We start from the raw sequence: 12,285 nt of genomic DNA on the forward strand, positions 1-12,285 counted from the left end.
TTAAAAGTAACCCAAGCAAACAGCAAATCCTGCCAAAGCCCCCACTTCAAATTGAAATAATGCTTATTTTCAAAATAAGCTCAAAGATTATGGTTTTCATTTCATTTGGAACTTGTTTGGGTAGCTGCCAGAAAAACAGTAAACCAGTTCTTTTACACTTCTGAGTGTTTATTCTTTCGCTTCTGGAAAGAGAAAACAGGTAATATGAGTGCCAGTTTGGTATACAGTTGGGGATAAAGTCAGCAGCCCAGCATTCAAGTATAAAGATAAATAACTATTGCACATTCCTCCTTATGTCCCTGTTTTCACAGAACCCTGCAGAAATACAGGGCTGCTTGTGTGGAGTTTGCATGACTACGCAAAGTTCACATACAAGTTTTTATAAGCCAACATGCAATGATGGCAGCAATTCTAGAAAGAAATAATGAAAGCCCCTATGTTACCTTGTGTAATAGTACTGACAGCTGTGCCTATATTCATATTTTAACATCTATAAATGTTCTCAGATTGTATATGGAATTGGAGTCACTGTGCTGTTAGAAAGTAATAGCCCCCTAGCACATAAATTTTTGGAAAATAACACTTTTTAAAGCTGATTTTTCCCAGTGGTATCCCTGTGAAGTCCTTACTGTAGAAGTGCAAAGGCAGACTGAGACTCAAACTGGGAGAAATGCGTATTCAGTCACACCTAAAAGCAAGAGCAAATGCTAATGTCATGTTAAGTGGAGTCTAGCAATGTTAAAGGTCTCTCATGGGCAGTGAATTGAGTCTATATACTGTTGAAAAAGAATGGTTTCAGTTAACCTGTCGGGGGCTTGAATTTATTGATCTAAGCCCCCAAGAATATCCTGTGTGAAGCACAAGTAGTTGTGCACATTACTCACTTGTACATGTTTTAGGACCCACCAAGAAGGGTATAAATTGTTCTAACTATGATACTTTTGTTAGGAAACCAGATTTAACCCTAGCAGTTATATTTTAATAAAGTTTTTATAGCTTTGATTCCCTCTTAAAGCCATATATGTATTCATTGTAATGAGCACTGGGATTACAAGTGATTTACATAACTGAAAATAGAATGGGGAGGAGGGGCTGGGTTTGGAGAATTCATCACACGTAAAGATTTCGGTTATGTACTTCATTTTCTAGATTGATACAGGCCGTTTTTGTTCAAATGAAGAAGAGTCGCATCCCTAAAACTGATTCTTAATTTTAATTTTTACCACTGTGTGAACATTTTATACTGTGGGAAGCTGTCAATTATAATGTAAATATTTTTCATGATCTGAAACTTTGTATTATGCAGCTGTAAACTAATGGCCAGGTTGAACAGTCTTCATGTCTGTGTTCTTCCAGAGAGATACAATATTGTTACAAACTGAAAGAGGGGAAGTTTAGATTGGATATAAGGAGGAAATTTTTTCCTGTTAGGGTGGTGAGGCACTGGAATGAGCTGCCCCGGGAGGTTGTGAATGCTCCATCCCTGGTGGTGTTCAAGGCCAGGTTGGACGAAGCCTTGGGTGAGATGGTTTAGTGTGAGGTGTCCCTGCCCATGGCAGGTGGGTTGGAACTGGATGATCTTAAGGTCCTTTCCAACCCTAACTATTCTATGATTCTAAGTAGTGCGCTCTCAATTGAGTTTTATGCCTGTTAGGAGAGCTGCTCGTGTGATGAGAATGCCTTCTGACAGACTGACATGCTTTGATAAGTACTGAAGTAATTGTACAGATTTTTTTAATTAAGCAAAAATTGCAAGTGGTGTATTCTACAGAAGGTTAATCCCAATATCAAAGTTTAAATGTTAGTTTAGGCGTTACTAAACATGACCAGTCTCCTCTCTTGTACTTTTTTTGAAGTCTGATGTGAACTGGATGCTGGGGTTGGGCAGCTGTATTATGAGGAATGTAAAGTAACTCGTTGCCTGGCAGCTCACAAGAGACATGTCTAAATATTTATTTCCGTGGATCTTTAAAGGAATGAGCTAACAAGCAGCTCTTCTTGTATGTTTTCTTTTACATTTTTATGTCTCTATTATGTGAGGTATGCTTAATTATTTTAGAATATGCAAAAAAGTACTTTATTTTTCATAGACACTTAGTGGTTGACAACTGTCAACAAATTGGCTGTCAATAATAAATTATTCCCCTATGTAGGATTAACCATTCATACAAAAGTTTGTTTAATCATATATTAATTATAAGAAGTTGATATCTGTCTTTTAAGAGTTTAAGTAATGATTGTTATAATTATTCCTTTATTTACAGCAATCCTTAATTATTGCTGTAATAAATTCCTGTATATTTTTACAATATATAGTTATTTTAAAGGAACTGGTGAATCATTTGAGTTATTTTGTATCTTAAATCTGGTACACCAGGCTGTATCTTTCTGGAGGTTTTATATTTACTTACAAACACCTGAAAGGTACATGAATATATATGATGTATCTATGCATCTGCTGCTATAAATGTAACTTTGCATGACAAGCAGTGTTAAAACTTTCTGTTTTCATAGCGTTTTTCCTTTAAGCTAAAGAACACTTGACGTGTGTGCTAATTGACTTTGATTGCAGTCCTTTAAGTGTCTTGAAGTTAGAAATATGTGATGAAGACTTTGTCAAGTAAAATATAGCTACCCAGGGGGCATAAGCTACTTTTTAAGACAATATTGCTAAAATCCACAGCAACTTAGAGCCAGAAACTGATCATAGGAAGAATAAACATAGGGAAGTAATTGTGCACAGAAAGTTGTTGTTACTAGGTACCAATTAGGAGGAGGTAGAAAACAAGCTTAAATGCTTGTTTTCTGACATATGTCTACTGAATTTGATGGGTTTTGACTGTGCTGAAAGATAAGTCTTGACCTGTTCTGCTGACGTGTGCTCAGTATTAAGCATATACTCTGGTCGTACCTGAGCTTTGTACATGTTAGGAACTTTTACAAAGTCCTTTTTCTTGACCAAGCTGTATTATGTATTTATGTAGCTGTTACAGTGCTTTTACAAAAAGATAGCTGTGACTACAGCCACATTTTTCAAAGGTGATGATGAGGTGTTAATAGTAAATGGAATTATTTTACAGGATACTAAGTTTTGCCAGCATGTAAATCTTCCTGTAATGCATTGCAGGCTAGTTAGCCGTCTTTGGTGCCCTCTAGTGTTCTTTTTGTGTTCACAAACCATAGTGAAGAGATTTTTAAAGGCAAGCTACTATTATGTGTTTGTCTTGTTTATTTATTTTTTTTTTTAATCAGTCTTCATCCCTTTTTGTCCTATGAATGTTAAAATTGGAGCAGAAAACTCCATTAACCATAATCACCTTGGCTCACTCACTGCTATGATCATGTAGGCTCAGGTATAATGTGCGAGGCCATCTTTTCAGAGAAAATTCTTGCATGATGATGCTATCTTCTATGGTACAAGCATATGGTAAATGTTGTATGTTGCTTCCACTGAAGTCTTTTTGAATTTGCTGTCTTGATAATGTGGTCTCTCTGGTTGCATTTTCATGCTTTAAGGGTTGGTTTTGTTAATCTTATAGTTTATTCTGGTAAATAAGGAGATCCAGAGAGTTAGTGCCATAGGGTTGCAGCGTATCAGCAATGTTTTACTTGTATCTGCTTTATGTTGTAATGTTGTTCAGAGTTTCTGTAGTTTATTGTAATTTCTGTAGCATATGTTTTCATGAACAGCATGAGAACATGACATTTCAGTTTTAATTCCTGATATTTTTTTCCTGGTTAAGATTGAGATTTGTGTTTGTTTTTATTTAATCAGTGAGTTTACCATTTTTTTAAGGACACAGTAAAAGTTCTACATCAATATTTACAATCTTTAAAGCATAATCAGAATTTGTACAAAGGAGTAGCTTTCATCTCTCATGTTAGTCATAGAATCATAGAATAGTTAGGGTTGCAAAGGACCTTAAGATCATCTAGTTCCAGCCCCCCGACATGGGCAGGGACACCTCACACTAAACCGTTTTGCAAAATTTGAATCAACTAGATCCAAGTTGTAAAGTTATTTTATAGAATCATAGAATAGTTAGGGTTGGAAAGGACCTTAAGATCATCTAGTTCCAACCCCCCTGCCATGGGCAGGGACACCTCACACTAAACCATGCTACCAAAGGCTCTGTCCAACCTGGCCTTGAACACCATCAGGGATGGAGCATTCACAGTCCTGGATTTGAGGTCCCCTTACACTAGACATTAAATAATGGGGGGGAGCGGAGGGAAGGAAAGAAGGAAGGAGGGAGCGGGCCAGGGAGCGCAGTGTTACATTCTGACTTGTATACCCATGCAAGAACCATGAGCAGTTGCTAAATGCTTCTTCAGTTGACATGAACCAAACCTGTGTTGTACCCTCCCACCCAGTAGTGACAAAGGGAAAGTATATACCACATACTGAACTGGCATGGATTGTTTCGTCTATGCTTGGCAACCCGATTCACCATCTGAACTTCAAACTAAGTAATTAGATGTCATACCTAATTTTGTCTTAATGCAAAAGACATCAACAATGTCCAAGTGTTTGAGGTCTACAGTTCAGAAGGCAACAGTAGGAAGGAAAGCATTCTAGTAAAGACATTAAGTTTTTATGTTGGTGATAAATCGGTCTCTACAGAGCTTAAGATCATCTAGTTCCAACCCCCCTGCCATGGGCAGGGATGCCTCCCACTAAACCATGCCACCCAAGGCTGTGTCCAGCTTGGACTTCAACACCATCAGGAATGGAGCATTCACAGCTTCCCTGGGCAATCCATTCCAGTGCCTCACCACTTCAGTGAAGAACTTCTCCCTTATATCGAATCTAAACTTCCCCTGTTTAAGTTTTAACCCATTACCTCTTGTCCTGTCACTACAGTCCTTAATGAATAGTTCCTCCCCAGCATCCCTATAGGCCCCCTTCAAATACTGGAAGGCTGCTGTGAGGTCTCCACACAGCCTTCTCTTCTCCAAGCTGAACAGCCCCAACTTTCTCAGCCTGTCTTCATATGGGAGGTGCTCCAGTCCCCTGATCATCCTCGTGGCCTCCTTTGGACTTGTTCCAACAGTTCCATGTCCTTTTTATGTTGAGGACACCAGAACTGCACACAATACTCCAGGTGAGGTCTCACAAGAGCAGAGTAGAGGGGCAGGATCACCTCCTTCGACCTGCTGGTCACGCTCCTTTTAATGCAGCCCAGGATACGGTTGGCTTTCTGGGCTGCGAGCGCGCACTGAAGCCAGCTCATGTTCATTTTCTCATCGACCAACACCCCCAAGTCCTTCTCCGCAGGGCTGCTCTGAATCTCTTCTTTGCCCAACCTGTAGCTGTGCCTGGGATTGCTCCAACCCAGGTGTAGGACTTTGCACTTGGCATGGTTAAACCTCATGAGGTTGGCATCAGCCCACCTCACAAGCGTGTCGAGGCTCCTCTGGATGGCATTCCTTCCCTCCGGCGTATCAACCGAACCACACAGCTTGGTGTCATCGGCAAACTTGCTGAGGGTGCACTCAATCCCACTGTTCATGTCAGTGACAAAGATGTTAAACAAGACCGGTCCCAACACCGATCCCCGAGGAACGCCACTCGTTACCAGTTGGACATTGAGCCATTGACCACAACTCTTTGTGTGCGGCCATCCAGCCAGTTCTTTATCCACCGAGTGGTCCATCCATCAAATTGATGTCTCTCCAATTTAGAGACAAGGATGTTGTGTGGGACAGTGTCGAATGCTTTGCACAAGTCCAGGTAGATGACATCAGCTGCTCTACCCCTGTCCATCAGTTCCGTAGCCCCATCATAGAAGGCCATCAAATTGGTCAGGCAGGATTTCCCCTTAGTGAAGCCATGCTGGCTTTCACCAAGCACCTTGTTGTTTTTCATGTGCCTTAGCATGCCATCCAGGAGAATCTGCTCCAAGATGTTGCCAGGCACAGAGGTGAGACTGACTGGTCTGTAGTTCCCTGCGTCATCCATTTTCCCCTTCTTGAAAATGGGGGTTATATTTCCCCTTTTCCAGTTGTCAGGGAACTTCACCTGACTGCCGTGATTTTTCAAATATGATGGCCAGTGGCTTAGCAAGTTCATTTGCCAGCTCCTTCAGGACCCCGCAGATGGATTTCATCAGGTCCTGTGGACTTGTGCACATTCAGGTTCTCAAGACGGCCTCGAACCAGTTCCTTTCCTACCGTGGGCCCGAGGTCTTCATTCCCACAGTCCCTGCATCTGCCTTCCAAGACTTGGTTGGTGTGGTCAGAGCATTTGCCAGTGAAGACTGAGGCAAAGAAGTCATTCAGAACCTCAGCCTTCTCCAAATCCAGGGTAGGCAGTTCTCCTGATAGCTTCAGGAGAGGGCCCACGTTGTCCCTAGTCTGTCTTTTATTTGCAATGGAACTATAGAATCCCTTCCTGTTATCTTTAACATGCTTAGCCAAGTTTAATTCTAACTGGGGCCTTAGCTTTCCTAACCTGGTCCCTAGCTTCCGGAGTAACATCCCTGTACTCTTCCGAGGCTGCCTGTCCTTGCTTCCACCTTCTATAAGCCTCTTTTTTCCTTCAAAGTTTCCTCAGCAGCTCCTTATCCATCGAAGCAGGTCTCCTGGCCCTCCTGCTGCCCTTCCTTCTAGTTGGGATGCAACACTCCTGAGCTTGTAGTAGGTGATCCTTGAATATCAAGCAACAGTCTTGGGCCCCCTGCCCTCTAGGGCTATATCCCATGGAACCTTACTAAGCAGGTTCCTGAAGAGGCCAAAGTCTGCTCTTTTGAAGTCCAGGGCAGTGAGCTTGCTGCACGCTCTTCTCACTGTCCTGAGGATCTCAAATTCGAGCATCTCGTGATTGCTGCATCCAAGGCTGCCCTGGAGAGTCACATTTCCAACGAGCCCTTCCTTGTTGGTGAGCACGAGGTCAAGCATGGCACCTCTCCTTGTCGGCTCCTCTGTTACTTGCAGAAGGAAATTGTCTTCCACACAATCGAGGAACCTCCTGGGTTGCTTGTGCAGGGCCATACTGTCCCTCCAACAGATATCAGGGTGGTTAAAGTCACCCATGAGAACAAGGGCCTGCGAGCATGAGGCTTTTCCTATCTGTCTGTAGAGTGCTTCATCCGCAGGTTCTCCTTGATCAGGCGGTCTGTAACAGATCCCCACAGTAATGTCTCCCATTGCTGTTTTTCTGTTAACCATGACCCACAAACTCTCTGTGGACTGCTCACCTGTCCCCAGACAGAGTTTCATACTCTCCAGCCTATCCCTAACATAAAGGGCAACCCCCCTTCCCTGCATGCCGGGCCTGTCTTTTCTAAAGAGCCTGTAACCTTCCATTCCAACACTCCAGTTACAGGAGCCATCCCACCATGTTTCTGTGATGCCTATTATATCGTACCCCCGTAGATGTGCACACATCTCTAATTCCTTTTTTGTTCCCCATGCTACGGGCATTTGTACAGAGGCATCTGAGCCGAGCTCCAACTGAAGCCGCCTCATTGGCTGGAGCAGCTGGAATATCTCTGCATTGCTCTGAGCATTTACTGAAGGTGCTGGCAACTGACTGGGTGTGTTGGGGTGGAATGATGCCCCCCTCCCCCAACACATCTAGTTTAAAGCTTCCTTGACCAGTCTGGCAAGCCTCCTACCAAAACCACTCTTCCCCTTCTTTTGTCAGACCAGCTCCACCAGCCCCCAGTAGACCTGGGCTGCTGTTTTTCAGATCCAGAATAGTCTACTGCTATTAACTACGTCTTGTATTTGTGATAAATACTGCAATGATGGTTCTGGAAGCAGTCTGTCTTAATCCGTAAGATTCGTTACTCTGGGGCTTGCGCAGGCCCAGAAAGTTTTGTATTGCTCTCTCTCAGTACATCGTTCCTGATCTAGGGAAAATACTATTAACCAAAACTGTGGTGTACTTCTTTTTTTTTGGGACAGCTATTCTCTTAGTACTGAGGTGGGCTTTTGTGAATCTTAGTCTTCTGAGTACTAGAAGATAACTTTTCTCTTTGCTGAGAGACTATAATAAGCTGGAAAATGAAATGCTATTCATTGGAATGAATTCAGGTACTTGATTTGACTGAAGAAATAGAATACCAGGTTTTTGTAATGAAGCAGATGTAAAAAAAAAAAAAGGTCACATAGGACTCCATACTTGCTCATAATATTAGCCATCACATTTTTTCACCAACTTCCAAAATAATACTTCTGAGCTTCAAGAAAACATTTCTTTATTTTCAGATTTTAGTTTTAGTAAGTTTAGGACCATATGGCTCTGCAAGTGGATGTTACTATTAGTCAAGCAAAGCTGTAATTGAGATGTAACTAACTGTGCCTTAAACTCAGAGGTTTGCCTGTCTGTATGTTAAAGATGCACATTTGTAGCGCTCAGTAAGAAAAAGCAGTGCATTGTGAGCCAGTTTTGCATTGTACTGCAGTACTGAAAGAAGCACTTAGACATAACAGCTTAATTGTTCTGGTACTTTTAAAATGCAATGCAAAGAGATGCTTTTGGACTTTACTTTCTGAGATAAAAATACAACTTGCAGAAAACACAAGATCCAGGGGGAGGGGGGTGCCCGAAGGGGGGGTACTAGAAAAAAGTTAGAGTCGCCACCAGGAGGAGCAGTACCAAAATACTCTCATTTATTTACTAAAACAGCCTTCTAGTGCTGTAGCTGTAAACGGTCTGTATCTTTGGGGATATCATGATTTTTTTAAGGGTAGGGTACTAAATATAGTGTTTTAGAACAAATAAAAAAAAACCTAGAAGGAATGCAAATGAAGAACTTGAATATTTTTACAAGTTATAATCTGGAAAATAATGATTCTTTTGACATTTGAAATTTTATTCACAGATTTAGGTCTGAATCCTGGTTTCAGCATGTTGTGCTATTAGCCAGCAAATTATAATCAAAATTGGATCTATTTTTGTGTCTCTGAGTTCAGATGTAATTGAATAATTTTCAGGAGCTTGTGTATCAATATTACAGCTAACTACAACTCACTGGATCTGCTTAGACCAACCATTAGGGAAACAGCACTCGGGCCATGTAGCTGGCTTGTGCAGTACACGTATCCTAGGCACAAATTGTCTGCTGTGTCAGGGAGTAATAGGAAAGGAAAGAGTTCAGATTTGTCGCAGGTGCAAAGTGCTACTGTATCTCTTCATGGTACTGGCTCCCCCAGTTATTTGGTTATGTTCTTTACAAATGTTTTTCAACATAGTATCAACAAGTTATTTTGCTCACTCTGGTGACAGGTTTTTAAAGAGAACTAAGTATTTGAAGTAAGCAGAGTCGGTTTTCTGTTTCTGAGGTGGACTTCCAAAACTATTTTTTAGGATTGTTCAATAACTAAATTGAACGTGAGTCTGTCATCTGGATGCTGTGTAATGTAAGATGCTGGGCATGATACTGAGTTAAGGGTGATCAGCACAAAGCTTTAGTGGTAGTCTGTTGCAGAATAACCAAATCACTTTCTATAAATTGTGGTACTGATTTTGGAACCCTGGGAGGTATAGTGGATCATGAAAATAACTGAGATATTAAAAACCAGATGCTGGTATGAAGTGGGTGTGTGGGCCACTGTTTGTTGTATTCACCCTGCCATACATCTGTGACAAAGAAAAAGCTTTTCTTCCTTTATATGGAATGCTTTTTTATTTTGTAGTTTGTTTTTAAGTTTTAAATCTGTAAATCTAGCAGCAGGTCACATGAAGATATAAAATTAATTAAGTGGCTGCTTCTTAGCTTTGGTTTAGTTCTCTTTAAATCATCTCTTGCATTCTGGCAAATGTTTCTCTATAGGATGAAGACGAGCTGGACTCTCACACCATGGTGAAGACCAGTTCAGAGAGTGCTGGTACCATGAGGGCCACAAGTACAATGAGTGAAGGAGCTCAGACAATGATTGAACATAACAGCACCATGTTAGAATCTGACTTGGGGACCATGGTAATAAATAGCGATGATGATGAAGAAGAAGATGGGACCATGAAAAGTATGTTGTTTATTTTAATTTCCTTTCAGTAATGCGTTTTCTCGTACTGTACAAGAATGCTGCATCATCAGTGGCTTTTGCTGGGGGGGGGGGGATGAGGGATGCGGCTATAGTTGTGATTTGTTTTTTTTTTTGATTCTCAGCAATAAGAGCAAATGTACTTTTTTGTTTAGTTGTTAGTTTAAGTAGGATGATTCCTCTCATGAAAACACTTGGTATGTGCACTAATTTGTTTTCAGGCTGAAACAGAATATTTTCCTATTAAACTGGGAGGCTAGTGGTTAGTACAAGGGATCTCAAACTCATCAATTTCAAGCTACGGAAAAGATAAATGATGGGGAAAAAAGGAAAGGGAAAAGATATTATAAGCAATTTCGTGTAGAGGATGATAAAGTAATTCTTAGGGTGGAAGTGGGGTTTAGTGCAGTTTCTGTGCACCCTGACAATCACTTCAGGCTTAATAAGCAAGTTCTATATATGTAGTATACCAGATCATACAACACTATCCATGTAGTTTTTATATGTGCTGGGAACAAATACCTGTTAGTATGCCAAACAAATCAAAGAAGTGTCATTAGGTTTGCACTGCAGTCTCTTACCCATGTCCTGTTTGTCTGCTGGAGACATTGGTTTTAAAACATAATCTTATTTTGAATTTTGAGTTGATTCCAGTAACAGTCTGTAGTTAGAAAGTGAATTACCTTCCTACACCTTGGCAGTTACTCTGTATAATTCTTAAACCCATTCTTCTTACTTGTCAAACAACAATATATAAGGTCTGGGACAGCAGGTTTCCTTGAGACCTATAACTAATGAAAGAAAGCCAGTAAATTGGAGGTAGCCTGATGGCAAGCAATAGTTTCATAATTCAGCTGTCAGGCAACAGGTTTGGTTCCAGCACTTACTTGCTGAAATTTCCTGTATTTTGCGTTAGAGAGCCATTGATTAAAACCTAAAAATAATTAAAGAATGAGACCTCTGCATCTCTCAGCTGATAATACATACAAATCATGCCCACTGTAGCTGATCATCCTCTGGTTCCGTGATGCATGTGCTATTGGCTGAAACAGCAGCAATAGCTGCCTAAATAAGTGTCACCAGGAAGGGACATGCAGATCCCTGCTCTCATGAAAGGCAGATGCAGATTTTGTGCTTTATTGTGCTTGACAAAGACACAAGATTTCAGAGTTTGCTTGCTTTTTCCTAATCATAGCATCATAGAATCATAGAATAGTTAGGGTTGGACCTTAAGATCGTCAACTTCCAACCCCCCTGCCATGGGCAGGGACACCTCATACTCTGTCCAGCCTGGCCTTGAACACGGCCAGGGATGGAGCATTCACAGCTTCCCTGGGCAACCCATTCCACTAAAGAACTTCTTCCTTATATCGAATCTAAACTTCCCCTGTTTAAGTTTTAACCTGTTACCCCTTGTCCTATCACCACAGTCCCTAATGAAGAGTCCCTCTCCAGCATCCCTATAGCCCCCCTTCAGATACTGGAAGGCTGCTATGAGGTCTCCAGGCAGCCTTCTCTTCTCCAGGCTGAACAGCCCCAACTTTCTCAGCCTGTCTTCGTACGGGAGGTGCTCCAGTCCCCTCATCATCCTCATGGCCCTTCTCTGGACTTGTTCCAACAGTTCCATGTCCTTTTTATGTTGAGGACACCAAAACTGCACACAATACTCCAATATATACCAATATATAATATACCTTTGTAGGCAAGGTGGGCATCTTCTAGATGTTTGTGTGATTTGATTTATATTAAATCAGAACAGGTAGCTCAAAAGTGCTCTTTGGTAGTTTTGAATAATAGAACATTGCAAGAAAGAAGCTTGGAGAAATAAACTTAGTGAACTAGGGAACTCTCCTTCCTAGAGACACAGAATATTTAAGACAAACTTTTTTTTTGATTGCTCTTGTGTTTAGCTTCATGTTTTGTTTCCTTCTGCCTTTTGTTTCACTGCTCAAGGACAAAATAAGTAACAATAATAAGTTTTTATTTATAAGTGCCCATGCTTAGAGGCCTCTGGGAGCCATGACAGAAAATAAGTAAAACCATATTTTTTTCACAAATAGGGAATTGTGCCCAGATAAAATTAGGATTTGGAACAAAAACAGGCCTGTCATCCTACCCCAACATACAATATACAGCATAGCAATAAAAAACATTCATGCCTTCTTGCTTAGTATGCCTATGCACACTCTGGGCAGAGACCATGTGGTATGTACCTGGAAGGAGAGAAGAAAATGCAAAATACAGAGAGGTGGGAGGCAGAGCTTAATTTTAGGAGGTTTAATGTGGAGTGGA

The 12,285-nt window shown here is 41.1% G+C and overlaps 1 protein-coding gene across 6 annotated transcripts in view; it reads left to right on the forward strand.

The window, feature by feature from the left end:
• Positions 1–12,285, forward strand: part of STK3 (serine/threonine kinase 3) — a 124,906-nt gene that overhangs the window by 61,961 nt on the left and 50,660 nt on the right. For 5 of the 6 annotated variants that reach the window (XM_062627336.1, XM_062627337.1, XM_062627335.1 and 2 more), the window contains exon 9: positions 9,783–9,975. The exons of the other annotated variant lie outside the window; for it this stretch is intronic. In XM_062627336.1, coding sequence (XP_062483320.1) covers positions 9,783–9,975 — 193 coding nt within the window. The remainder of the gene's footprint in view (positions 1–9,782; positions 9,976–12,285) is intronic. 6 annotated transcript variants of the gene reach the window in all.

The sequence above is a fragment of the Pezoporus occidentalis genome, unplaced genomic scaffold (genome assembly GCF_034315485.1).
Source record: "Pezoporus occidentalis ecotype Australia unplaced genomic scaffold, CSIRO_AGI_Poc_V1 ctg3, whole genome shotgun sequence".
Taxonomy (NCBI): Eukaryota; Metazoa; Chordata; class Aves; order Psittaciformes; family Psittacidae; genus Pezoporus; species Pezoporus occidentalis.